Source organism: Bipolaris victoriae, assembly GCF_000527765.1.
Source record: "Bipolaris victoriae FI3 unplaced genomic scaffold scaffold_16, whole genome shotgun sequence".
Classification (NCBI taxonomy): Eukaryota; Fungi; Ascomycota; class Dothideomycetes; order Pleosporales; family Pleosporaceae; genus Bipolaris; species Bipolaris victoriae.
In genome coordinates this window covers 149,827-176,980 of record NW_014575376.1, presented here as the reverse complement: position 1 = coordinate 176,980, position 27,154 = coordinate 149,827, and the positions used below count along the sequence as shown (strand labels likewise).

The 27,154-nt window shown below is 52.1% G+C and overlaps 8 protein-coding genes across 8 annotated transcripts in view; 2 read left to right on the top strand and 6 right to left on the bottom strand.

Annotated features, from left to right (window-relative positions):
* Positions 1–1,986: 1,986 nt before the first annotated feature.
* COCVIDRAFT_91037 (hypothetical protein) lies at positions 1,987–2,220 on the bottom strand (the record flags this gene model as incomplete). Its single annotated transcript, XM_014704300.1, has 1 exon — positions 1,987–2,220. A coding segment is annotated over one exon (234 nt), but the record flags the coding sequence as incomplete, so codon positions are not given.
* A 1,442-nt stretch (positions 2,221–3,662) lies between these two features.
* Positions 3,663–6,083, bottom strand: COCVIDRAFT_90819 (hypothetical protein; the record flags this gene model as incomplete). The annotated part of the gene is made up of 7 exons (XM_014704299.1): positions 3,663–3,969; positions 4,053–4,900; positions 4,957–5,010; positions 5,069–5,292; positions 5,348–5,790; positions 5,885–5,995; positions 6,052–6,083. 7 exons carry the CDS (start codon positions 6,081–6,083, stop codon positions 3,663–3,665), a joined length of 2,019 nt encoding a protein of 672 aa, XP_014559785.1.
* A 2,058-nt stretch (positions 6,084–8,141) lies between these two features.
* On the bottom strand, positions 8,142–9,314 carry COCVIDRAFT_90951 (hypothetical protein; the record flags this gene model as incomplete). The annotated part of the gene is made up of 3 exons (XM_014704298.1): positions 8,142–8,454; positions 8,513–9,061; positions 9,115–9,314. The coding sequence occupies 3 exons, from the start codon at positions 9,312–9,314 to the stop codon at positions 8,142–8,144; spliced, it is 1,062 nt and encodes a 353-aa protein (XP_014559784.1).
* An 851-nt stretch (positions 9,315–10,165) lies between these two features.
* Positions 10,166–11,809, bottom strand: COCVIDRAFT_90859 (hypothetical protein; the record flags this gene model as incomplete). The annotated part of the gene is made up of 4 exons (XM_014704297.1): positions 10,166–10,249; positions 10,304–10,893; positions 10,946–11,435; positions 11,495–11,809. 4 exons carry the CDS (start codon positions 11,807–11,809, stop codon positions 10,166–10,168), a joined length of 1,479 nt encoding a protein of 492 aa, XP_014559783.1.
* A 207-nt stretch (positions 11,810–12,016) lies between these two features.
* COCVIDRAFT_90836 (hypothetical protein) lies at positions 12,017–12,511 on the bottom strand (the record flags this gene model as incomplete). The annotated part of the gene is made up of 1 exon (XM_014704296.1): positions 12,017–12,511. The coding sequence occupies one exon, from the start codon at positions 12,509–12,511 to the stop codon at positions 12,017–12,019; it is 495 nt and encodes a 164-aa protein (XP_014559782.1).
* Positions 12,512–14,007: 1,496 nt separating this feature from the next.
* On the top strand, positions 14,008–16,946 carry COCVIDRAFT_91060 (hypothetical protein; the record flags this gene model as incomplete). Its single annotated transcript, XM_014704295.1, has 3 exons — positions 14,008–14,830; positions 14,921–16,782; positions 16,845–16,946. 3 exons carry the CDS (start codon positions 14,008–14,010, stop codon positions 16,944–16,946), a joined length of 2,787 nt encoding a protein of 928 aa, XP_014559781.1.
* Positions 16,947–21,300: 4,354 nt separating this feature from the next.
* Positions 21,301–24,165, bottom strand: COCVIDRAFT_91051 (hypothetical protein; the record flags this gene model as incomplete). The annotated part of the gene is made up of 2 exons (XM_014704294.1): positions 21,301–23,149; positions 23,276–24,165. The coding sequence occupies 2 exons, from the start codon at positions 24,163–24,165 to the stop codon at positions 21,301–21,303; spliced, it is 2,739 nt and encodes a 912-aa protein (XP_014559780.1).
* Positions 24,166–26,463: 2,298 nt separating this feature from the next.
* COCVIDRAFT_35063 (hypothetical protein) overlaps positions 26,464–27,154 on the top strand; it is a gene marked incomplete at both ends in the record, with an annotated part of 1,108 nt that continues 417 nt past the window's right edge. The window contains 2 exons of the mRNA XM_014704293.1: positions 26,464–26,792; positions 26,891–27,047. Coding sequence (XP_014559779.1) covers positions 26,464–26,792; positions 26,891–27,047 — 486 coding nt within the window. The remainder of the gene's footprint in view (positions 26,793–26,890; positions 27,048–27,154) is intronic.

Below are 27,154 nucleotides of genomic sequence, written 5' to 3'. Positions count from 1 at the left end.
ACCTTGCCTGTCTCGAGCAGCAGTTTGACCACGGCCTCGTGCCCTCTCCTAGCTGCCCACCAAAGTGGTGTCCGACCACAATCGTCTTTGAAGTTGATCTCAACGTTATCTATTCCAAGTAGCAGCTTTACCATCCCCTTTTGTCCTTTTTCAGCCGCCCACAAGAGTGACGTCTGACCATATTTGTCCTTTAGGTTAACCTCAACCTTGCCTGTCTCTAGCAGCAGCTTGACCACGGCCTCGCACTCTCTCTCAGCTGCTAACCAGAGCGGCGTCTGACCAGACTCGTCCTTAGAGTTGACATCAACCTTGCCTGTATCAAGAAGAAGCTTGACGATGGTCTCGTGCCCTCCCCTGGCCGCCCATGATAGCGGCGTCCGACCGAGTTGACTATCCTTTAAGTCCGGATCAACACCGTATTTTGTAAGTAATAGGTGCACTATAGCATCATACCCATTCTCTGTGGCCCATGAAAGCGGTGTCAGACCATGTCTATCTTTCAGTTTGTACGGATATTTTATCCCAAACGCTATCTCATATCCTTTTATTGCTTCTTGTCGTTTCTCTTCTGCCTTTTGATACTTTTCTGCATCTCCTAATATGAGTGCAATGTTCCAGATTCTAGTTGCCTTTTCAAAATAGCCGCCAAGCTTCATCGAACGATCCAATACCCGATTGTATCTTCCTAACTGTGGAGACTTCCCTAAGGAAATCTCCCAGTCCCAGATAAGTACAAAATCGCGGTTGAAGAGTATGCCTGGTTGTAAAAGTTTTGGCCAGTCGATATATCCCCTCCATACTGGAATTTTCTCTGGAGGCCTAGCTGCAATCATGATAATGTCAAAATAGTTTTGACACCATCTAATGATCGTTGGTCTTGAAGCTCCTCGAAGAAGGCAAACGAGATCTCCATCTTGAACAGATTTCGCCGATGTCTGAAGAGTCCAACGAGCACTCCCCTCTCTATTCTTAAACATAACATCTACACCTTCTCTGTCATTCTGAATGGTGTATCTTTGTGCCAAAAACACCTTACCAAGAATACAACCCTTGCTCTTGATTGTTGCAACCTCTCTATCATTGCCCCAAGTCTCTACAGATATCTCTTGACCTAGTAGATACTTAGTTAGTCGCCGTAAGAGTTCTTCCCATGGAATTCTATAATTAGGCAATAGCTCAGCTTCGCTAAGATCATCAGAGCTCATGCCTAGCAAGGCGAATACTTTGTCGTGGCGCTTAGTAGCCTCATGGGCATGGTACATATCCACCAGCTCGCCTAGTGGGCAGATATCTAGAGAAGACCCGCCCGATCTGCTTATACAGAAGTCAGGCCTAAAGATTGCTCCCCTTATTAGGTATTTCACTGAACTGACCAAGCTCTGTAAGTCTACACGAGCTTTGTCAAACTCTTCAAAAGCATCTAAACCTAAGCAGAAGGCATGACCATCAATTCTTATAGGTCCACACATAACCAGGACATGACGAGCCGCAGCAACTTCTTGAAGCACCTAGACTAATCTATTAGTAATCTATAAATTCATAAAGTAATCGTTTTTAATACCCAGATGCGCCGAAACCATGGTCGTTGAAGTAGCGCAATAACTGCATCCTGAATCGTTTCATTGCTTGAAGGATTCTTTGACTTCTTGCCTCCAGCAATGCGTATCCAGTGGAGCGCTTGGTCGCTGTCTTCAGCTGCCTCGCCCAACCAAACAACGACACGATTTGCTAGAGCGTAGATCCTCGCCATCAACTGGATCTGTTCCTCTTTCTCTCGCTCATTATTTTGATCGATGCAAACAGCGTCAATCCATACAATCCGTTCATAGAAGGGGTATCGAAGACGTGTCAACGCCGCGTGAAGATTTTCCGTTACGGGCAGGTAGTGTTCGCTTGTGGAATCATGTTCACGTATGGAGATAGATTGAGGCTTGTCTGAACCACCCCATACATAGGACAAAGCTTCGTATGGATGTATTTGTCTGCTTAATCCCTGTAGAGAGTAATGGAAGAGCTCACATTGAATGGGCGCCGTTTTGTCTTTGTTAGGAAGTAGGCGAAGTAAGCGAATATTTGCTGGCAACAAAGGTTCGTGATAACAATCAAAAGAGGGGATAGGGGACATCGTGCTCTAAAACGTGAACTGTGCGGTTGTTGGATAATTCTGGTGGGGAGTATGATGAACCTGACATAGTGTTTTATCGCTTCTATCTTGGCATATCACAGCCACCCCCGCCAAATCACGTGAGATACAGCCATTGGGGGTATGTAGGGATGAAGCAGCCAGCCAGAAGAAGGTTATTTAACTTGGCATCGTGGCTCAGCATGAATCTATGAGTGTGCAGGGCGGAAGCCGAATTCGCTAGCGACTGTATCGCCGTGGAATCCACGGTTGATTGAATTGCCATACACATCTGAAAGTCACATGATATACAAGCTAATGTTCCTTAATTGCTATTGTACGGAACTAATTTTTTTTACAATTAATTTCCATCTCCTGTATGTGTAACTGAAATGATTTAGACTGATTTCTAGCAGTTCTTATTCTCTATCTTGTTAATTCCAGACCCGATATGTAAAGTGCAAAACCGAGTATCTTCAAACGTTTATTGCACTCTTTGCCTTTGAGTGATTTTGGATGCTTTCGAATACTGGCTTCAAGTTCTCAATGAGCAACGCGCCACGACACAATAAAACTATTTTGGCCCGAAGCATAAACGTCACTCGTCATGATCATCTTTTAAAGACATGTGAAATGCAATAGCGGCAACCGTAATAGTGCTTACTACAGCGGTTCGGCGCGGATGGAACTATGCAGAGTAGGTCCTTTTCTTTGATTTACATATCCACTAATCCAGGGTAGACACTTCAATGCAAGGACATTGTAGTACTTGCATATGCCTATTTCGACAAAGCATATGTTGAAAAGGTCACACGAATGAGACATATACATGTACATCCCACCAATATATCACACTACTGCACTTATCTAGTCCCACAGAATTCCGAACAGTCCTATGAAAGCTCTCACGCAGTTCTACTACATCATCGTAGCAGACAAAACTGCTTACCTTTTATTGCTTACCTGTACACAGAAGGACGTATCAGATGAAACAAGGACATCAAAAGCCGTAAAATCATGCTGGATATCTCCACGACGACGATGTTACTTATGACCGTACCAACCACATGCAGCCATCTTACCTGTCCAACCGCGTAGAACCCATGCCACCAACCCTGTCACATCCCAGCCGCTTACCATGTAATCACCGCTTAAACTAACATCATCACCCATCCTCTCCAAACGCCGTAAATTTGCGTATCGAAGAACTCACATGTATGTACTTGCCAGTCAACCCTTTATATGGCTATCTGCAACCTTGAATCTCCAATTCAATAAGCCGTAAGAACCGGCGGTATTATTAAGGAAAGTAAGCATGCTACCAGCAGCTAGCCAGCAGCCATGTAGAAAGGGTATAGAGCCTAAATGAAGAAGAAAAAAGAACGACATGTGTACCCCCCGTTGGTACCCTATTACTTTCCTACCGCAATCCATGCAATTGAAGCAATCAAATGCGGACATCCTGATACCCGACCTCCCACCTCTTTTCTAACCCCCCCAATCACCCTGAAAAATCTCTCTCTCTCTCTCACACACACATCTAAACCTGCTTCTCGCCCCTCGGTGCCGGCTGTACATACGCCCCCGGCTTCACCAATCCCTTCTTCCTCAGCACATACGTATTCCACGCCCAGCCAATCTGCGCCGTAACACTAATTGGCGGTTTCTGATCTGCAAAGCGATAGAGCTGAGGCTTAGCGAGTCCCTTTTTGCGCAGAATGTACGTTTTGAACCACCAGGACAGATTCTCGCCGGCTTGGTACTTCATGTGTTTGCGCGTGGGGACGCCGAAGATGTAGTCAAGTTCTTCAAGGGTGCGTTGTTTGGTTTCGGGGAGCCAGAGGAAGCTGATTTTTGCGTTAGCAAAAAAAATGTAAATCTCATAGCTAGCTGCGTGAATTCAAAAAACGGAAGGGGGGGGGAGACTCACATCATAGTCAGAGCGACAATGTTCATACCGGAGTAAAATCCAAACACACCCTGCGGTCTCATAACTTTGAGCATGCGCGGGAGCGTAAGAGACAGAATGCTTGCCCAGAAATTATTCGTTGCAACGGCCCATGACATGCCGACTTCACGGTGGGACAAGGGGAAGACCTCTGCCGAGTACGTAAACGGCACGGGACCCATTCCCGGGCTATAAAACGCACCAAACAGGTAGACGAAAAACGCAATGAGGCCAAGATGTGCAGTGTTGTCTTTGGGAATGTAATAGCACATTCCCGCGGCAAGCAGCGACCAGAACATGTTAGGGAAGGTGGCCAGGAGCAACCCGCGGCGCCCAAACGTGTCGATTGTCCAGACGGCGGGCCAAGCGAAAAGGAAGTTTACCAATCCGAACCCAAATGAGGCGATAAGAGCTTCTTTATTCGAAGCACCACCTTCAGCGAAGATTGTTGAGCTGTAGAAGGCGATGATATTTATACCGCACATCTGTTGCGAGATCATAATTATACCTGAAGCTTGCGTTGCACGGCGTACACGTGGGATAGTAAAGAGTTCGATAAAGCGGGTGAAGAAGTTGGACTTGGGGTTGATGCCAGCCTCGCGGATCAGAACTTCTTCTTGCTCAAGCAGGCAGTGCGTGTAATAGAGGTCGCGGGCGGCCTGCAGCGGCGAGTTGCGGAGACGCAGGAAAGATTTGTAGGCTTGGGCGTATTTGCGCTTTTTCATGAGCCAGCGGGGGCTCTCTGGGACAAAATAGATGCCAAGGACGAGTGGCACTGCGGGGATGAAAGCGGAGCCGAATTGGAGACGCCAGGATATGGACCCTGTGTTCTGGAATCAATGTCAGTAAAAGGTACGTATTGAGTAAATATCAGATGGCACCTTACCATGACAACAAGATTAGCAACGGTGCCAAGAAAGATACCAAAAGCTGTCCAGATCTGGTTTGATATCGTTAGCCAGGCATGACTTCACTCCTCATTTTTGGTTTCAACACACCTGCCAAGACATCACGAGACCGCCTCGAACACTGGCTGGGACGTTCTCGGCTGAGAAGACAGGAACAGTGACTTCCTTCAGACCCATACCGACACCGAGGAGCACACGACACACGGCGAGCTGTCCCCACGTCTGGCTGAGTCCCATTCCAAACGGAGCCAAGAGCGAGAAGACGGCAGCAATGAAAATGGTACCACGGCGACCGCAGAGATCATTGACCGGATCTGTCGTGTATGTCAGCCTCCCAAAAAAAAGTTCAACTTTACAAGTAATACTCACCAGAAATCCACGCACAAAACACCGCAATAGCAATATACGGACACGCATTCACAAACCCAATAATCCACCCATTCTTCTCACAATTCCCCGCAGCCTCACACTCAGGCCCCGAATCCGGAATCCCCAGCGCCTGCCCAAACGTCAAATTCGCGCCATTCGAGCCCGTCTGGTCCCACCCTTGGATAGCCGCCGCAATAGAATTCAAGATGATGGTGAAATACAAGACGCGTGGCAGCTTGAAGCGGTGCGTTAGTTCTTCGCGGAGAAAGGTGCGGTCCGTGTCGTCGAGGTCTTCGAGTTCTTCGAAGAGGGCGGGGGATTGGGCGACGAGGGCGCCTTTGATGAGGAGGGGTTCTACGTCTTCGAGGTTGTGCTCTACGGCGAAGGTGTGGACGTTGGAGAGGAGTTGGGAGCGCGGGATGTCGACGAGGGGGTTGCGGACTCTGCAGGAGTTGAGTTAGTTGGTGGGGAAAAAGGAAGGTGTGGAGGTAGAAGGGAATGTTTGATGTGTAGTTGGGGTTGTTGTTAATAACTTACTCGCCCTCTATGTTGGCTGTTAGCCGCGCAAGGCTCTCACGGCGCTTTGCTTCATCGTCGAAGATGGAGGCTTTGCGCTCAGTGGTTTCCTTGTGCTCGTCAACAATAGGCCTACAAGATGTGTTAGCATACTCAAGTAGTGTAAGAGATAGATCAAATATACTTACTCGATCTTGGTCTCTTTCTCTGGTTCCGCCATGGTGAACCAGTTGAATGTGGAAATAGTTGAACTTGAAAGTACAGTATTCAGTCCAAGTTTTCTGGGGCCGCGCTTGCTTAATGAAGGGCGTGCAATTGACGGGGGACTGTGAGTCTTCTGAGCAATGACCACCTTTATGCCGTTTATAAGTCGGGGTTGTCACGAGGTACCCTCCTCCGCGTAGTCGTCATTGTCAAGGAGCTGCGTTTTCCCCACTTTGCTCCATTGCGCGTTGCCTATCGTCACATTGTTCATGCTCGCTTTGGATCGCATCACGCGGTACAATCCTACTTAATTGGCCAATCGTGTGGTGGGTCGACAGCCAAGGCTGCACCACTTGCATTCATTCCTGGGGGCATCCAACGTCGGTGGCTTGAGAGTGTAAGGTGGAGTGTGCGCCTTGGCGCTCACTTTTTCTTTCTTGGGGCTGCCTTGGCTACTGGCTTTTTCGTCTTGTTGTCCGCAGCTAAGATGGAGTTGCGAAACTACCCCCATGTCCGGATAATCTGACCTGGTCCCGCATCGAATTGTTGAGATCGAGAGCAAAAGTCATGTCACTTTGACGAGTATGCTACACTTTGGCATTTCCAAGTGGTCAGTGCGAGCGTTGCGACAAGATTGCACAACAAACTAACTTTCCAAATTAGAATAAATAATAAAACAGCCTCGAAAATGATTTCAGAAATGAATATAATACCCAGAAAGACCTAGATTACAAGTGTCTTGGCCTTGCTCAGCGTCGATCTTGGAAGCCTCAGGGAATCGGGCCATGGCAAGATTATAGCACGGCAGCCAAGCACGGGAGAGCGTGAGCACAGTGCAACCTCAAGTCAAACTTGCATGCAGTTGTTCACAACTTCCAAGACGTTAGAACAGCCAGCCCAACCATCAGCTTACTCACCCACTCCAATGGACAGGCAGAGATAGAGATAAGAGCGCCTCGGACGGTAAGTATATTTCGGCGCAGGAAGATATTCAATTACATACGACAAGGACGTCTCAATACACCGCAGACGACCCAGGATACCTAGTCATATACATCAGTGCACCGCACCCTCAAGGTAACCAAGAGTCTTCTTCTTACTCATAAGCGTCTGATCAAGAAGCCAAAGACCGGTCAGACAAGAAGAAAGGGTTGCAACCGTGCCATGTACTTCCCCGCATTTTTTGGCTTGGCCTCTCGTACTTGGGGTCTTGTCAACCCTTCAATGGGCTTGATTTGCAGCAAGGGTCCACCAACAGCTTTTTGGGCATTCAATGACAGGCCGAGAACCCTTCGCCTCGCATGCACGCGCGCCCTTTGTGCGATATGCCCTTTTTTCTTTTCTTTTTGGTAATGGAATGCGTAAATAGGGATCAGTAACCTGTTACAAATGTCAACTGGAAGCGAGCAGCTCCCTGCATGGCACCCGCTCTGGACTTATAAATGATGTTTCAAACCGAGTTTATTGATTACATGAGCTTCAGGAGCGACGTCATGTGATGTCTATTTTCTTAGCGCGGCTGAAAAGGGTGAATGCTCTCATGTCTCATGTATGTACATGTAGTATCCCATAGTGCGCTTAGCATTCGGCAACCCCGAGCTGTCCTCTTGTACCTGCCGTATCGATCACCGATCTAAGCAGCTTGCATCATCGTTAATCGGTCCTTCGCTGGGGATATTGGTCTTAGTGCCGCGGATGCAACGACTTCCAAGAACTGTTCTAGCGCCGCCGTTTGACGTTCCAAAAAAGACTTTGCTGAGAAACCACTAGGCTCCAGACTGCGTCTCTTGATGCCTTGTACACTATCACTCTGCAAAACCCTGAGCATCTTTGCAACGCATGGTGAGCAGCAAAGGCATAGCCTCGTGGGTTTCCCGCCTGGCCACCATTTCTCTAATGTTGCTTGCTTTCTTGGTGGGTTATAGCCTTGCGCAAAATTCTGAGCTTTGGCAATTTGCCCCACTGCATCCTCAGTTTTAGTACACTTGCTCACGTGAGCACGTATTGACTGCTGTTCAGATTGTGCTCCAGTTGTACAATCTTGTTAGAATTGTCACCACAGTCCTTGTGTTTCCTAGTATCCAGAGCCATGCATCGCCGTTTCTCTCCCCTTGTTCCTCTCTGAGGCATCTCCCATGGTATCCGCAGATCCGGCAAAGGCTTGTTGGATCGGTGGGCGGGGCTTAGCTGCAATGTCCAGCTCAGCAAACTTTGGTCGTACTTGGAAAATGTTGACACGTGCGGCGTTGAAGACTTGCTCAGAAGGCGGAATAGCAACGGCGAGATTGGTGTTTTCTGTTAGACGGGTGATGAAGAACATGAAGCGACCAGTTTTGATTTGCATTTCGGCAAAGTTTGCGCTTCCAGCGGGGATGTTGGTGTGTTTCCTGCAGTCAAATAAGTAAGGTTTCAAGGGCCAACTTTGGAAGAAGATTAGTCACATACGCCATGCTCTGCTTGTGTGTCTTGAGTATACTTGAGATGCGTTCGAACCGGTCGGTAAACGGGTTGGACTCTTCGGTCTGCCTAGTGACATGGGCTACCGTGAGACAAGTTGTCCGCTCGTACAAGATCAGTTCTCTTGCGTCAATGACCTCGGCAAGCTGTTCTAGCAGAGCCTCGATGGTACCGGCGTTTGGGATCAAATAGTAGATTATCTTAGTCCAAGCTTTATACAAGCTCTGGTCCCAAATGCTCGTTGCAAAGAACTCGACTGTGTCTTTGAAGCCCTCGCTAGCCTCCCGAATGTACTCTGCGCGCTCGTCGAACATGGCCTGTCGCAGTCGTGCTTGCACGAGATCCATCTTGTGTATGAGACAGAAGACCTTTGCGCTGGGACTGCATTCGTGGAGGGCGCGGATAATGTTTGAGTAGGAAACGACATCGGCCGCAAACTCGCGCGATTCGATATCAAAGACGAAGATGAGGACAGCAACGGAGCCAAAGACATGATTCCTCGACTGGTTGAGGTAGTTCTCGACGAAGCCGTCTTGACTGTGATGCGTCAGCATGTGCCAGCCTCAGACGCTAGGCGGGGGTGGGCATACCCTCCACAGTCCCAAAGATTGAGCATGAGGTTGCCCATAAACTTGATATTACTATGCTCGACATCGATGGTCGCGCCCAGTCTGCGCACGTCTTTGGCAACGTAGTTGCTGAAGACGATACTTCTCATCGACGACTTGCCAGCTCCACTCTTGCCCATAAGCAGCACTTTGCGCTGCTTCTGGCGCTTGATCGAGTTCATCATGAGCGTGCGTAGGCGGGAATCCGAGTCGTTGACGGCGATGCAGAGGCTGTGGAATGTTTCCGCTGTGTGTTGAGGATGACGTATCGTAAACAGATCATGGGAGGGCGTGGAGCTTGGACGCGCACCTCGTGCAAGCTGCACTTACCCTATGCTTGGCAGTGGGGCACATTCCGCTCTCCGCAATCTTCAGCACGTACGCACACGTGGAGACTTATTAGATAGCATCCTTGTATGTGCTATTACCAGCATTGAAACATCAGTGGCCGGAGCGGCTGCATAGCACTCAATGCTGTGTATACAACCATGTCTGTGTGCAGACACACAAACCACCCGTGGAAGCACGGTCTGCACGTCACGCACCCCGTGTTCATGATTGCGAAATTCAACATGGCTTGCAGATTAAGAGTAATCTTATCAATCGTACAATCGCAAAAGCTACTGGCTGTAATTCAATCGGCTCTACTCCTCAGCTAATTGTCAAATTTTTTTGTGTTTGGTCCTCCCAAAAAGCTTCTCAGTAAATGGCGAAATATTACAAGAAAAAAGGGACCAGGCAACCCGGAGCACTGAAGGGTCGAAGAAGAATAAGAAGAGGAAAATAACAAAAAAAAATGTACACGTAGCCGATGTGACGAAGCAAAACATATCGACAGAAAGCCGAGCCACCAAATGCGACCGTCGAGATCGTGTATCATAAAGTCCCATGCATTTGGGCCAGAATTAGAAGGTCCTTATTGCGGCGCGGGTGGGAAGCAACACCCTCTAGATCGGGAGCGTGTGTCCGCTGCACGCAGTCGATATCAAAAATGAAGCGAAAGAAAGGCGGAACGGTTGAAGAAAGGGGTATCTTAGAAAACAGTGCCGTCCGAGAGGATCATGATCGGCGGTTCTTTAGTGTTGGGCCGCGACACTTCGGCAATTTCGCGACCTCCCTGTGTTGCGAGTCAGCAGAGCTCCGATTAGTTTGGCGTCCCGCGCAAACTTACCTTCCAACTTCCTGCTTCCAGCATCTGGGCCAGGGTCAATTTGTCTGGCCCGCTCAAACGTAGCAGCTTGTTCACCTCGGCTAAAAGCTCGTCAAGAAGGCCAACGGTTGCCGCGCGCCACTCCACAATCACGTCGTCGTCGGCCGTGAACATGGGAACCACTTCCATGCTGGGCTGACCCTTTTGCTGAGCATTCTCCTGGTATTGCGCCAGGCCGCGCTCTTGGTCTTCGGGCTTTAGTGTCAAGAGGCCAACGTCGATGAAGAGACCTCCGTTTCGGTATTCTGGCAGTCCAGTCAGGAGTTCAGCGCCGGCAAAGTGCACGTGGAGTAGCCTGGTCATGGGTACCATGAGCGAATAGGCGAGCCACTGAGTGAGTTTGTGGAATGGGACAATGTTTTCCCATGGGTGGGTCGGATGTGATGGCATGACGGAACAGGGCCATGCGTCGCCCATGGGTACGCCGTCGATTTGGGTCCTCGATGCTGGCCAGATGGGAGTGAGGCTGTCCATGAGCGTGTTCCAAAGCGTGGGCAGAGGGATAATGGGGACAGAAGATGCTTGTGTCGTGGGATGTGAGAGAAGATAGTCTAGCAATGTTAGTGCCAGTCCTGTCATATCATGTCACGCGCGTGCGCATACCAAGCATGTTTCCTGGGCGAGCCTCGAGACCAAAGACTTCTGAGTTCTGCAGGGCCTCTCCGAGGCGAAGAAGCAAAGTAGTGCGGCCTTCGAGACCATCAATTGGGTTGGAAGCAGTCACCTGAAGGCCACGGGCCACGGTCGCAACGTCGAGCTTCTTCAGGCCGGCACTGTCGACCTGGAAAGGCTCTTTGGGGTCGCTACTGAATGTGCCGGCCTTGAACATTTCCAGACTGGCGACGGCGAGACCCTCGCTGCGGCGGTAGAGTTTGCCAGACTCTTTGCTCTTGTACTGCCATTTTGTTCCAGCGCCAGCATCGAGCAGGACGGAAACAAGAAACAGGTCAAGCAGGCGGCGCGTTCGCTCTTGGTTGTCGACAGTCGAGGGCCACGAGGCCATGAGTTGGTCAATTCGCGGGCGGCCACCAACGTCAAAGTGCTGCCATCTGCCATGCGGGGGGATGGATGCGTAGTCGGGAGCATAGTCGCGCTGAAGGCGAGTTAGAGCAGCGTGGCGGGGCGGGCGTGCTTGGACAGGATCGCTCTCACCTTGATAATGGAGACTACAAAGCTGGCGACATCTCCAAACTTGCTCATGTCGACAGTGAAGTGCTTGAGCTGGTTCTTTTTTGCCTTTTCCAGGACCAGGCGGGAGCGTTCGCGGACTGCATAGATGCTGCGCAGGTAGCCGGCCGGGTCGAGAGATGGATCGGGGGCCTTTGGCAGCGGGACGTCTGGAAAGCTGGTCGGGCGGGAGCCGTTTGGAGTGGGACCAGGGGAGCGCAGAGAGCCATTGGAACTGTTTGGCTGACTGCCGCCGGGAGAAACCTGGGGCTTTGAGCCCTTGCGATTGAATAGACGCATGGTGGCTCACGACGACGAGGGACGAGGAGCGCAGGCGGTTGGAGGGCTGGGGAGGTTTGCTGGGAGGGTAGGAAGGTTGCTAGAGCTGGTCGAGGATGCTCGAGAGACGGCGATCGGCGCGCTTGTTGGCTGGGCGGGACCGGGAGATCCCTGGACGAAGAAACCGGAAGCGACTGCAGCGGTGGAGCTTGGAATGCAAGGGGATCCTCACGTGGGTCGAGGTAGTCGTGGTGGCGGCGGTAGGCCTAGAGTGCGATGTCGTAGTCGAGCAGTGGTGCAGCCAGTATGTGCGGCTCTGGGGGAGGGGGAGGAAGGGAGGGGGGTGGTTGCAGGGAGAATGGCCCAGCAGGACGGCAGACAGGCGGAGGTGAGGACAGCAGGCGGACGCGTCGCCTCCTGGTGGAAGAATGAGGTAAGTAAGTATGCAATGTATGTGGTGCCGCAAGCATAGGCGCAGGCGCAGGCGCTGCCGTCGGGCAGCTTGGTGCTAGAGGCAGCCCCCTGGCTGGTCGCGCGGGTCGAATGAACGGCACACTGGCTCTGCGCTAGCGGGACAGCAATAAAGGCTCGAGGCCTCGCTGGACCAGAGGCGCGCCAGGAACCGCGTGCAAGTCTTCCGAACGGTGGCCTTCTTTTCCTGTGGACACGCCCGTCGAGGGTGAAACGACGAGCAACTGGGGCGCTGCAGGGTCTCGGCTCCATGGCTGCATGTGAACATGGGCATACACGTTTGTGCCTGGCCCATGTACCGTTCGCTCCAGGGTGGGCGTTGAGTGCCGCCGAGTGGTAAAGCCGTGTGTTCGCACTGGGAGCCCGGCCCCCGCCCTTTTTGGCTTAGCGCGCCTGTGCCACTACTCAGCATCCCATCACCTACATACAACCCCGTCGGGGAGACGCGGGCGGCACGACTCTGATACCGTGGCCGCGGGTTCGCGGGTCGGCAAATCCGCCAGCGTAGCATCAGCGACTGGCGACTGTCTGTCCACTCTGCCCTCTGCCCTCTGCCTTCTGCCCTCCCTGCACAGCCGCCAGTGACCTGCTTGCCTGCCTACCTGCCTACCTGCCTACCTGCCTACCTGCCTACTTCCCGCCGCCGCTCCTCGTAGTCGTCAGTCTAAGATACGACGGCTTCGTGTGCACAGCCAGCAGCCAGACGGGCCCAATCTGCCCATGACCACACACTGCCCGGGCAGCCCTCCAAGGCCTCCCTCCTTCTCCTCCTGCTCCTTCTTTTCCTGTTCCTGTCATGTTGCTCCTTCCATGCCTGGGTGTCTCGCGGCTGCGGATGCTGGCCCGCCACTGAGTAATGGTCAATTTGCAGCTTTCGGCCCGAGGCAGCTTGTCCTCCTGTCCCTCCGAGCCGAATTAGTACATACTTACCTCTCTCTCTCTGCCGGCACACCTGTACCGGCACCAGGACGTGCTCCAGTCTCCATCTCCGCGGTCGCGGTTCGTTGCAAGCTGACACTGACCAAATCTTAACCCAACAGCCGCAGCACAAAGAGCTGCAAGGCCTTTGTTTACCACTTTGTTTACCACTCCACCTATCTAATTACATGGTATTTTTACTCCGTGTCAACAGAGCTAAACGCGTCGCCGCACAAACCCACACGTCTCAATGTAGTATCTACACTACTCTACTTACGTATGCGCTGCTCGTCCCCATGCAGTTGCAAGGCCCCTGGTTGGAGTAACCCCAACTGTGCCACCATGTAACTATGTTCCTGGCGTCGGTCAGTCAGTTCTCTTTAGACGCCCGCCTCGGCTTTTTCCTGCCCTGCCATGCCTTCTTACCCAATCCGGCATCATGCGCTCTCTAGCAGGTGAGCCGCGTATATGTCCATCTGCGAACTGACAGAGGTGCTTTTTTTACTTCATGCACACCCGCCAAGGGCAACTTTTGCCGGTCACACTTGTTCCGTGGCTGTCTCCAAATTAAACGCTCAGGCACCTTAGAGCCAAGCTGTGGCTCAACGGACAGTAGTTTTCACTGTTTTTGCCGTGACATGTCGACCCTACCGTAGACCCTGCATGCCATCACGTGACTCGGCGGTACCTGTGGCGCAGCCCAAACAAGCGCGCCCGACCATCTGCAATACAGCCACCTTTGACGACGTGTGATGTACCCAACCCGCAATCATGACATGAAGCTTCCCCGGCACATTCCCTAAGACACCTTCACTAGCAACACAACCACAATGGACGATTTGGCTGGCCTGGACTGGACCCAGCCCGCCAAAAAGCCAGCTACAAACTCCCCCGCAGCCCTCCCACCCTTCCGCCAGAGCCCCACGCCCCAGCTCTCCGGCCGATCTACTCCCCTCTCTACACTCTCCGCCCAACCCTCCGGCCTAGGTGCAAGCCTCGGCGCTAGCCAGCCTTTCAAGGCGCCCTCGAAACCAGCGACCCCAGCCAACGATAGCTTTGCGAGTCTCGTGTCCTCAAGCAAACCAAAGGACGCAACCAGCAACCTCTCGTTGCAAGAGCGACAGAGGCAGATACAGGAGGAAAAGGCAAGGCTCGAGGCAGAAAAGCGGAAGCAATGGGATAGTGCATTTGGCACCGCCGACGCCCAGCAGTGGAATACCTTGGGAAGCGGGAAGAGCACACCAGAGCCTGCCGCCATTGCTGCTCCTCGAGTCTCAAACAACCCATTTACGAATTCGCGTCTGTCACAGACTATCAACAAGCCATTTGCAGGCCTGGACACGAGCGTGAGACGTCCCGAGGTATCCTCTCATGATGAAGCCGACCTACTAGCAGCCTTCAATTCGGCCGCTCCCGTAGACCGCTCAAGCCACTTTCCCGTTCCTTCACAGGACAGCGGTCGCAGCACGCCTGCACACGGCGCAAATGTCTCCCGAGGCCAGACACCGCTACCACAGCCCTCCTCCAGCAACAATGCGCTCATGGACGACGACGACGATATGTTTGGGCTCAAGCAAATGGCGCAAAAGTCGACTTCACCTGCACCTCCCCCTCCAACAAACGATGCGGATGACGACATATTAGGCCTGCTGGGTAAGCCTGTCTCGGAGTTTCAGCAGAAAGAGGAGCCTAGGTCAATGCTCAATCAAGCGCCTCCGGAGACTAGCCAACGTTCTTCTCCAGGCCCTCAGAATGCGCACGATAAGGCTGTTGCTGAGCTGGTTGATATGGGGTTTCCGGCTGAAAAGTCTGCTATCGCATTGGCCACCACTGAGTCTGGCTTGGACGTCCAAGCTGCGGTAGGCTGGTTGCTCAACCAGGCACATGCAGAGGCAAAGCAGAAGACACAGAGCCGCGACCGATCGCGACATGAAAACGAGGATTTTGAAGACCGCCCGAGGCGAGCAAATAGCAGGCCCAACGCACGAGAGTCATCAAGAGAACCTCGTGCAGGTGGATCTCGGCCTGCTTGGATGCAAGACGACGGGGCACGGAGTCGATCTGCCTCGCGTAGGCAAGACGGACACGGCCAGGAAAAGGACATGACACAAATGGCTTCGGAAATCGGCAACAATCTGTTCAAGTCTGCAAATTCTCTCTGGAAGACGGGTCGGAAGCAAGTACAAAAGGCCATGGCTGACTTCCAACAAGATGGTGATCCCAACATGCCAAAGTGGATGCGGGACGCCCAAGCAGCCGAAGCCAATACTCGCTCAGGGAGACAGCAGTCCAACGTGCAAACTGCTACAGATGAGGCAATGATGTTGGAAGCTGGTGGTCGACCCTCTAAATCTTCTCGGACGAGCGAGATGCGCCAAGAGGCTGAGCCGTTGCCAGTTCGACAAAGGAGAGAGCAGGAAGTTAGTCGAAGCGGCCACCCTGATCGCATGTCATCTCAATCACCTTCTCAACGGCAGCAACCTTCGGCATTAGACAAGCGACCAGCCAACAGGTTGACTCGTCAAGAGGTGGAAGAACAAGGACCTCAGGCATATGTTAGCCCAGCACGTCGGAAAAAGGCCACACCTCAGCCAGAACCGCAAGTAGACCTCTTCTCACCGGAACCCACAGCACCAAAGCAACCCTCACGACAACCCGTATCGCCTCAGTCCAAGAATCCTTTCCTTCAAGCAAACCCGAATCCAACAAAGCCAAGTCCAGCACGCACACCAACTCCACCCAGGCCCAAAGCACCTCCGCGGCAGATTCCGCCGGTGTCATCTTCTGCTCTCAGCTCATCTTCAGCTGACCGGCAAAAGGGGTCAGAAGCGTTCAAGCGTGGAGACTACTCAGCTGCTCATGCCGCCTATTCTTCCGCGCTCAGTCCTCTTCCCCAATCTCATCCCGTAACTATAGTAGTGCTTTGCAACCGTGCAATTACCAACATCAAGGTCGGTGATCCAAAAGCAGCGATTGCAGATGCAGACGCTGCCCTGGCAATCATTGGAGTGTCAAAAGGCGAGGGCGAAAAGATTGCTACAGGTGGCGTAGAAGGAGAAAAAGACATGAAGGAATTCTATGGCAAAGCACTCATGCGCAAGGCAGAAGCTCTTGAGAGCATGGAGAAATGGTCAGATGCGCATACCGTATGGAAAGAAGCCGTTCAAAGCGGTGTAGGCGGCGCCGTCGCAATCTCAGGCCGTAACCGCTGTGAAAAGGCCGCGAGCGGTGGTAGCAATGCACCTGCTGCTGCAGCAAAACGCCCACCTCCAGCTCGCAAGTCAGCTGCCCCCAGATCATCTGCCATGGCCGATCTCGGTGGCGGTCCTGCAGCTGACTCGGAAGCCGTAAAGCGCATGAAAGCCGCTAATGCTGCCGCGGAACGTGCAGATGACGAAAAATTCGCTCTTACCGATCAAGTTGACGCCAAGCTCATCGCATGGAAAGGTACAAAAGCAGATAACCTACGTGCGTTATTGGGTAGTTTGGATAAAGTGCTCTGGGAGGATGCAGGATGGAAGAAGGTCAACATGGGTGATTTGGTCATGCCTAACAAGGTCAAGATTATCTACATGAAGGCTATTGCTAAGGTGCATCCTGACAAGGTATGTCTTCTTTTCGCTTCCAATCTTGAACACACATGTACAGTTGCTAATATTTTCAACAGATTTCTCAAGACGCGACTACAGAGCAGAAGATGATTAGTGCGGCGGTCTTTGCTACCCTGAATGAGGCTTGGGATAAGTTCAAGGCGGATAACAATCTGTAATTGGAGGCTGTTGTATGCAGGCTTTGTCTCTTGGTTACACGATTGGTTCCATGTAGGTGATGCTTTGACAAAGGAGAATGAAGGACTAGAAGACTTGGCATCTTTACCTATCCATATATTTGATATCCCATCTTATTGAGTCTGTCTGATATCTTATGAATGACTTGAAATGGTGTGTTACTGTATGATATATTTAAATGTCTTTCCTGGACATATTCTTTTTTTTCTTTTCTACGAGAGAAATGCTATGGATAGGACTTGTACGCTTAGTATGGAAAGCATTGAATAGGCTCATATTTTCTTTCCTGGTATCAGATATCATAATAATACATAAGATGTCTGGGATGCGTGGCCCTGATATTTATGTCTCGAGTCATGTTTTTGAATGCGTTTACACGCCTGGCATGGCCACTCCTCCTTGATTCTAAAATCCCCAGGTTCACATCATTTTTAATGGAAAGAAGTCATGTTTCAGAAAGGATCATCCCACTGCTATTCCATTTCGTCATACGTATAACGTCGTACTTGAATTTGATATCCACAGTTTCATAAACATTTCCCTTACTATTGGATACAAAAAACACACCCCTCCCACTCTTCATTCTACAAAATGCTCGTTGTTAAAAGTATCTAAACTAAGCTACGTCATACATGGTTCCATCATGCCACCATCCAACCCCTTAGCTTACTTGTTACTACCCCATCTAATTCATTCCACCAAACCCAACACACATCAAAACCACATATCCCTACCACCCCCTCATTCCACAGCCAACCAAACCCCCCCAAGCCCCCTCCCTTTTTAGGCCAAAAATCTACCTCCGGAGAAAGCATACTCACAAACGCCAATAGGCCCCAGGTGGCAAACCCACAACCCCCTAGCGCTCCAATCTACCCCAGCTCTCCACTCCCCCGGCATAACTCCCCGACGAGTCGGCATCTCCGATTGCATCGGTAACTCCGATAGCATCGGTAACTCCGATAGTCCAAACCGGAGAAAGGGGGGAAAAGAAGGAGAAGGAGAAGGAGGAGGGAGAGAGAGGGAGGGAAGCTATACTTGATTCAGTATTTTGTGCGATACCTTAATCAGCCCAGCTCCAGCCCAGCTCAGCCCAGTCAGCCAGCAGGGGTTGCAGGAGACGGTAAAGCGGGAAAGCAGGGAGAAAAGGGAAGAAAGCCTTGGCTGGGAAGAAAGTAAGAAGCTTCCCGCGGGGTTTCCCACGGGATTCCCGCGGGTTTGCTACATGTACATACTCCTTGTGTATTGCACGTGTATGCTACCTGTACATGGACGGGTAGAATAGAATCATCCCATAGAGAGTACTGCCTGTCTACCCAGCTACTTACCATACAAAAAAAACAGCCCTAAATCCCATTCCCTACCTTTCCCATACACAAAAAAAGTCTACAGTGCCGTAATCATAAAAACCTGTAGCGCACGGCAACTTCCCTTTTTCCCCTAGATTCAATAGTGCATCCGTCAGCACAGAAACATTCTTCAGCGTGAAGGTTAGAATTTTCTACATAGTACATACAATACATACACTACTACTACTCGTTCCTCCCTTCCCCGCAAACTCCTCACAGTAGTAGGGCCCGCCTATCAACCCATTAACCCACAAGCCCGCCCTAACCCCCCTCCCTCCCTCACCAAGCATACAAAACCTCGCAAAACTCAATCGACCCTCTCTCCTCTCCTCTCCCGCAAGTCTAAGCTCCCCTTAGCGGCCGGCCACTCAAAGGTGCCCCCCCCACCCCACCCCCGCCGGCTCCGGGTGCACGCGCATCCGCCCTTCTTTTCTCTTTTCCCTTTTTTCTTCCCACACCCTCACCCTCCCCTTCAGCCTCCAAGCCCTTCTCGGGGGAGGCGCGGGGCGGGCGTCCCGTGGGAAAAAGGCCCCTAGAGGGAAAAAAGCAAAATGAGAAGAGAGAGAAAAAAGCAAGCAAGTTAAGAAAAAAAAGTAAAAAGGGTAAAGTGCGCTTGATTAGGACCGGTCCGGTGGAAGTTTAGCCTCATTCCCTTGTCCTTCTCTTTTTTTTGTTGTTGTTCTTTGCACTAGTTTTGATTGTTTCTTTGNGGGGGGGGGGGATTTAGAGTTTTTGGACACTAATGGATTTGCTACTTGTTTTGTGGAAGGAAGGAGGGTGGTGGTTAGTGGGATGTTCCGTGTATTACTGTTAGTGTGCATTCTGTATGGGTTGTTGGAAAGGTTCGGGTGGCCTTGTTTGCCCTGTTTTTTCATGTGGTGTGGTTGGCGTTTGGATAGGTACGGGGAATACGCGGGGGGGGGGGTTCTGCATGGCTGGAGTGGAAAGGAGAGAGAAGATGGGTTGGTGGTGGATTTGGGAGGTGGTTACCCCCTTTGATTCTTCATTTGGGAAGCAAAAAGGTTTGATATGGACATGGATAATGCGGACTTTTGCTTTTTTCCCTCTCTTCCTTCCTCTTTCTCTCTCTTTGGCTTGGTTAGTGATGGCCGTCTACGATCAAGTACGTATTGTGGTTATGGTTGCATCGAAGGTTTACCGAGCCGGCACATTCGCCCAGTACCACTGGCGCTTATCCTTCCCCCCCCCCCCCCCCTCCCCAAGATCTCGGGACCTACGTACTCGGGAGCAAAGAAGGTGTCAGCAAAGCATGTTCTCAGTGATTTTCGCTTGCTCAGGCTTTTCTTCTCGCCTTCACTCATGGGTAAACCAATCTTTTTGCTCAGGGGCTTTGCTTTCAACACGAACTTGACTCACCTTCCCTCCTCAGGCCTATCAAGGCAAGGTAGACTTGTCGTTAAGTTTGGATCAATAACTGTGGTCGATGACGGGGTACCACTGATCATGCCCGAGCGTCGGGTTTCTGTGGAGCCTTTATGCCGAAACGCGTGTACTGGGATTACCATACATGGTCTTCAAACGTTCTGGCTCCGACCCCGTCAAACTATCTCGTCGGCTCAGTCTGGGCAAGTCAGAAGACTCGGACACACTCCGGACGGTATTGGAGTGGTGTACTATCGGAAACTTGCCCTTGGCCCCCTATCTTCAGCCTCTATCATGATCTACCCCTAAGCGAATGAGCGCAGGCCGGATGGCAATGCGCGCTCATCACAGGCCAAAACCCGGTACTTTCCTCGCTTAGTCCAGGGATCATCCGGTAGACATGATGATGGCCGAAGCCACACGTCGGCGCAATGCACGAGCTGAGCACCGAACCGGTACACCTACTTGCACATGTGTGCATGTCGTCATAATCGTCTACTCGCTTGATTCAGACACATTTAGCTCTCTCTCGTATTCAACAGGCGTCCAGTCAATGTTGACGAATCTCGCATGCGCTGGCGTCAGTTCGTGACGACGACCTTGGTCAGCTGTGAAGTATTGGCGCTGTTGACACACTCGACCAAAGTCTGAGACCTGAAAGAGGCTGTAAAGCACGTTCATCTGTCCTCTCATGGTTTGTTAGGCCGAGCGGAACCCCGCATGGTTCAACCTTGCTTCGCTGGCTGCTGGTTGCAGTCCAGCGTGCTAGGTAGCACCCGAGGTGCAAGGTACGGGTACTAGCTTCTGTCCCCATAAGCCATGGTGCAACAAAGGGAAGAAACGTGCCATCTGACGTGATACCATAGGTAGACTTGATCACGCTGACTTGCTTCAAGCGTGGGTACTTCCGATGGATGCCTTGATTCGCATGAGCCTCACCCTGTTGTGCAAACTAAACGATGAATCAGGCTTTAGTTTAGGTGGATGCTGTCAAGTTCCCATGATGCTGTAGCTGTTCAGACCCGTTGGGTACTTGATTTATCATGGTATTGCAGTATTCCTACAAGCACCCCTTATATAATACTACCACTACTAGTAGATGACCGGGAACCGGGTTGATACGTTATTTGTCGTTGCCTATTCATATTTTGAGGTCGCACCATGTACCCCATTTGTCCTATCCAAAACCCAATTGTGACAACGCCCTCCAAATGCTCCAATGATGTACAAAAGAACGGTACAATTACAAAGTAGCTGAAAATTACAATCGCAGAAAGACAGTGTCATCATGATTGCTTAATGACACGATACGCATCCGAGACACGTTTCTGTCCGTACTGCTTCTCGCAACTTCTAAGACTTGTTTGCAAACCAAATACAAGAAAAGTAATTCGCTAGAGTATGCATGAATGAAACATGCGGAGACCGACATGTCACGGCAGCAAGTGTTAAGCTGAACATGTTCACGCTTTATCCGAACCTCAAGGCTCCGATGCAAGCTACGAGCATCTGATGCATCTATGCTTGCTGTGTATACCGAAAATACAACGCGTGCCTGGTAGCTGTATTGGCTACGCCGTCAGTTTACACTGTTGAGCGATAACTAGCTTGTAAGCTGACCAACAACACCAAACAGCAACTGGTCATCGGTCTTGTACATGGCGTCGTCGTTTGCAAAGGAAGTCTGGAGACTGTTGTTGGTTCTCCAGAAGTTTCCATGGCTGCTGTACCTGACGTTTTGTCCTTCTTGAGCGGCCATTTCGGTAAGTTGCTTGATACGATGTGACACTGTCTTCTGTTGCGTTTTTGCCGATGACCAAAAGCTTGCCAGTTCATCGATGCAAGAAAGGGAGGTGCTCAGTGTCTCAATCAACTTTGGCAGAGTCGAGAAGAGACCCGCAGAGGTAAGGACATCGACAGAAAGCATGAGCGCATAACCAGGAAACGGTGTTGAGAACAAAAACTCGGATGCTGCGGCCGCTGGAAGACGCTGCTGACGATTGACCTTGGCTATTGAGTGCATCATGGAGAGGAAATTGGAGGCCATAAAGAAGGCCTGCTTGAGGTTCCGGCATATTTTGTCTGCTGGCAATGCATTGATGCGGACGTGCCGGTTCAATCGAATCGTTGTTGCACAATAAAGAGCATGTATCGATACGAAGGTACCTGCATATCCTTCAATGATACTTGTATCGAGATTTTGCATAGTATAACGCAGGTGTTCGGGAAGCATGGCATGCCAGGCATCCAGTTTCTCGTAAGTCTTTGCGTAGAAGGTTTCGTAATGCCGTTCATATCCAGTGTCGGGTCGCCGAGCAGCTCGACCAGTGAAGGTCAGTACCTCTCCCCACAGCGTTGAGATCAGACACAAGTGTGCCATAGGACCCAAGATGGTGATAGGTGCCCCTCTTCCACTGAGAAGCTCCTCGCTAAAGAATGGCGCGTCGGATGGAGTCGACGACTCGTACATCCTGTCCAAACATGGGAGCCGAACAAAGGCGTCTTCCATACTGAAAACGAACAAAGTCCCCCCAAAAAAGCCGTTGTATCGCTGTGGGGATGTCAAGTCAACGGGTGCCGGGTCCTTGATGATGTCGTAACTTACATCCATCAGTAATCCAGACCAGAAGGTACGTCGGCAGCATTCTTCAAAGGTCTGGCGATCGAAACCGTAGTCAAGGTTGGCATTACTGTCCGCGAGATCTTTGATGCCATCTTCTGTGTTGAGCTTCAGTGCGCTGATGGCTCGTAGGCCAGCTCCGCAGTAGTCCCATGCCTCTTGTGACTTGCCTTTGGCGAAAAAATACAACGCAAGCATCAACCGCGTCTGGCATAGCTGTAGACTGAATTTCCCGAAGCGTTTTTCAGCCGCATACGAAGCAACAGAAACAAATCTCTTGCCTAGCGATCTTCTCTCTGGATCCACTGCAAAAGCGGATCCCATTGCCAGGATCGAGTAGAGGAGCATCAAGTGGTCTTGACTCTTATCGCGGCTTGTCTCCACCCATGTAAGGAATGCCCGACGCGGAAACATGCTGTATGTTGCGCGGCCAGCATGGCGAAAATAGAGCTCCAGCAAATCCATCGTGAGCCTGGGATCAGTTTCAAAAGGATCCTGTTCCCATTGAAGTGCAAGGGGATCAGAGTACGAGCCGCGTCCAAAGTCCTCCATGGCATGTTCGTTTGCAGAGCCACTCCAATCTGAGTCGTACGAATGTACCGACATGTCTCTCTTGTTCCCAATGGCAGTTGATCGAATTTTCCGTGGCCGGTAAGGAGTACTAATGTTCCAAGGATCAACGGCGGACTTGGTTGGTTCTCGTGGTTCTCCAATCGCTCTGGCTCTTTCGGTAGCCACTGAAGGACTAAGCACTTCAGATGATGGGTGCTTATATAGCGGAGCGGAACCTGAGGGAGACGTCTCGCCGGATACATTGTTCTGGTTAATTCCACTGCCGAGGGTCAACATTTGTCAACAAGTGATACACGCTTTAATGCTTCGGCACCCAAATTAATGCGTGGTCTCGCTCCACAATAAAAAGACATGATATAGTCTAAACGGAAAAAAGGCCACTTACCCTCGACACACTCTTTGCGACTTTGCGCATTGGTGGCATTTGGGATATCCCGGCTCACACTTGATCTTCTTCTCGCGACACGTCAAGCAGGCCTGTGCAAGGCGTTTTCGAGGTTTGCCTGCTTTGGTGATACCCCACGAGGGGTTGACTGCCTCACCATCTATAATGGCACGGCAATAGGTGCCATCTTCATAGACGTAACAAAGACCTTCGCCCGGGATGTCACGCTGGCCAACACATCGGGAAGATTGTATCGGTGTTCTTGAGGAGCCGTCTAGTCGTCGCATTCTCACAGGCCTGCTCGGATCGAATCCTAGTTCCTGTTGGCCCATGATTGAGCCGGCAGAATCAGACGCCAGTGAAGGCTGCCGGTGCCCGTTGCCAGGCAAGTCATGCTGCGAAGGATGTACAAAACTTTCGCGGCGTTGGAGCTCTAGTCGACCAATACCGAATCCGGAGCTGGATGTTGACGAGGCAGTAGACGGAGTAGCGGTTGTGGCCGGAAGCGACTGGCGATGGTGATAGAGCGACTGTGAGCCCACGGCATTGTGCTCTGGGTAACCATGGAAGTGGCTATCGTGTTCGTGTCGCCGTTTCAACGTCGGACTGGAAGATCCGTAACGTCCACCCTGCGTATATGGGTGCTGAGTGCCAGACGCACTCAATGGTGGTGGATCGGAGGACTTCTTGTCGAGTAGCTCTGGCTCCAAGAGCGTACGGAGACTCGGCAGTTGCTGGGCATTGCTCTGGTTGCCACTGGAATCGACAGGACGAACTTGGTGGCCTGGTGCAATAATTTCTGGTCGAGAGGCTGAAGCATGGTGTGGCGGGTAGGAACCGTAGGACGGTGGAGGACCTGAGTGTGAGGGTATACGAGCCGGACGACTCATGTTGAGGAGCATAGTAGGTGATGGAGATTGTGATGTTCGGCGATTGAAACGGGATAACCTCCACGGTGCACCCTCTCAGTCGGCCACATGAAGGTTTCTGGGACAGCAGGAGCTTGGAACCACCTGAACCCTCGAAAGACAAAGGCAATGCCTGAGCTGTGACACTGATGCAAATAGGGCATCAGCTAATGATCGTCTGGTCGTGCGTACAAGGGTATGGGAGGGGGCGAAATGGGAAAGGCTGCCAACGAACAAGAGTGTGATTGCGCGTGGGCTAGCCTGCACCGGAATATTTGCTGCGGGCTATTGCAGTCTGGAAGAAATATGCCAAAAGAACCAACAGTCCGTGCAGGGTTGACGCCTGGAGATGAAGCACAGCTCTCTCCGGCTTCTTATGAATTACAACCGAAACATAAAGGCAGCCAGTGCATGGGAGAAAGGGTATGTAGGTAGGGGCAAGACGGGACGAACTTACAGCCGCAGGGTTTATGACATGCGGCGCAGGCACCTTGTGAGCGCAATCGACACCGAGCACGCAGCGGACAATGCTTGGACTGCCTGGTCGCGAAGGCAAAGGACAATAGCAATAAATACGATAATACCGGGTAACAGAGGTGGAGGTGGGCGGACGACAGCGGGACCTGTGCTCGGCCAGTCAAGAGCTTACCAGGACGCCCTTGTAAGAAGAGGTTCCGAAGGGAAGCGACCGCGGCTTCAAAATAGGCCAGCTATCATGCCAGTGGCGTGCAGTGACGGACCGCCAGGGACATGGTCGTGGAGCTCTTCGCTGTTTGAGACCCGAAGATGCTAGGACAAACCGGGGTAGTGGACAAGCCAGCCGGAATATTGGCTGCAGCTATCGAGTCGATACCGTCTGGGGACAGGGTAGCGTGGTAAGAGCGATGCAGACGGATGCACGTTACTGCAGTTATGGATGGCGCGTGGGCGATGTGAGCCCCAGATCGTACCAACACGGCACTGGCCAACCGCAGCTACCGCTAATGACCTGTGCAGATCATGCAGCATGGGAACGGAATGCAGTGAACATGTCCTTGCTATTCTGCCGCCAAAGTTTGGGACCTGGCGTTAGGTTCTGGAGCGGTTCTGTCCAATGAGGGCTGCGTGGGTTGGGGCCAAGGACCAGATGTAGCGAAGGAGCGCAGCCATGGGAAAGGATGAGATGCACTGGCTGCAGAAGAGGAGGACAAGGCAAAGGCGGACGGGCGGCCGTCAAGAACAAGGGCAAACAAGAGGGCCCAGCGGGTGTCGGCCGTCGGCCCTGTATTGCCAGCAGCCCCGAGCCATGGGCGTGCAAACTTGAAGAAGCTGGCGTGCCTTGGGTGCTGTCAGCTGGGGAGGAGACGTCGGTGGCCGTGCTAAAGCGGCGGCTGAGGCCAATCGGAATGGCCTCACAGCAGCCGTTGAGCGGCCGATGGAGCCCATCTCGATTGTTGCGCATCCCGGATCCCCCCTAACGCCTCTGGCTTTGCTTGCATGAAGCCATCTTGACCCGCGCCGAACGGCTCGACGTCTTTGGCTCCGTTTCGTCTAAGCCGGCTTTTGCTGGGGCGCTGGGCGCTGGGCGGCGTAGATAATTCACAGCAAGCCCCGGAGGAAGCCCTTGATGGCTTGACACATGGTAGCATGCTGTCACAGAGTACCGCTCCGTCAATGAGCGTGCGTAAGTACCTACGCCGTGCAGGTGGGTGAGGCTGCTGTAATGTCGATCTAGGGACGGGTGTCGTGGCCCACTCGGCCTGTGATGACGCCTACATGCTGAGGACCAAGTACAAGACTCTCGCGCGCTCGCACCGTGGATTTGGAGACAACAGACCGACACCGAGAAAGCCAGGTACAGGCGGATCGCCGTTGAGTGTGGCCCGAAGCGAGACGGCTTGCGAGGCGGCTTGCGAGTCATTGGCGATGCTGGGGTAGCAGCAGTAGTAGGAGTGGCTGTACATATACGGTACGTACAGACAGCATAATGCTCTGCTCTGGGAATAGGACGTCCGCTTAGTACGTGCATCCACATGAGCGTCGCCGGGAGTGAGTGCCCCGGTCACATGGCCGCTAGCGGCTTGCTTACGCAACTAGCGAGTGCATGCCAAGCTAGCCTCGAATCTCTGCAGCCGCGACCCGGTGTGGCATGCGCAACAACACCAACACCATCACCATCACCCCAACCCCCGTCGTCGCCTTCCTGTTCGCATCTTCGCCGCCACAGCGTGCATGAAGCATACATAAATCCTGACGTAGCAAATTATCTCATCGCGCCCGAGCGCACAGTGAACAATTGCCATGGCCCCTGAGCACGGCGACAAGGACGAGGCGCCCAAGTCTCCGCCAGCTGCTGCTGCTGCTACCACGTCGCCCCGTGACGGCCGCTCCAGTACCCCAGAGGCTGCCAACGTGGTCGCATCCAACCGCGACGGAAGCTACGCGCCCGCTGCTGAGGCTCCGCTTCCCTATGACGACAGCGCGCCTCCGCTCCCAGACGAGCCCGTTCCTGATGCCGAAGACGATGGCTGGGAGAGCAAGTGGGACTACAACGCTGGCGCTTGGTACTTTTATAATCGCAAGACGGGTGTCTCGCAGTGGGAGAACCCCCGCGTACCAGAGGCTACCACGTATACATATGGCTCGTACGACAGGTTTGCTAACTATCATCGTCTTCGTTTGTCTTTCCTAGCCTAATACGTGAACTCGACAGAAACCATGCCAGCAGCTCATCCGCCATAGCCTCAACCGCTGGCGCGCCTGGAACTAGTTCTCCCCGGCGCAAGTGGGGTGGATACAATCCCGCAATCCATGGCAGCTACGATCCTAACGCAGACTACGCCAGGGAGGCCACCAAGGAAGAGGAAGAAGCAGAGGCAGCGGCGGCAGCTGCCGCCCTCAACGCACCATACGGCGCGGGACGTGACTACTCCGCTACTGCTCAATTTAACCGCTTCACTGGCAAGTTCCAACAAGCTGGCCAAGGACCGGA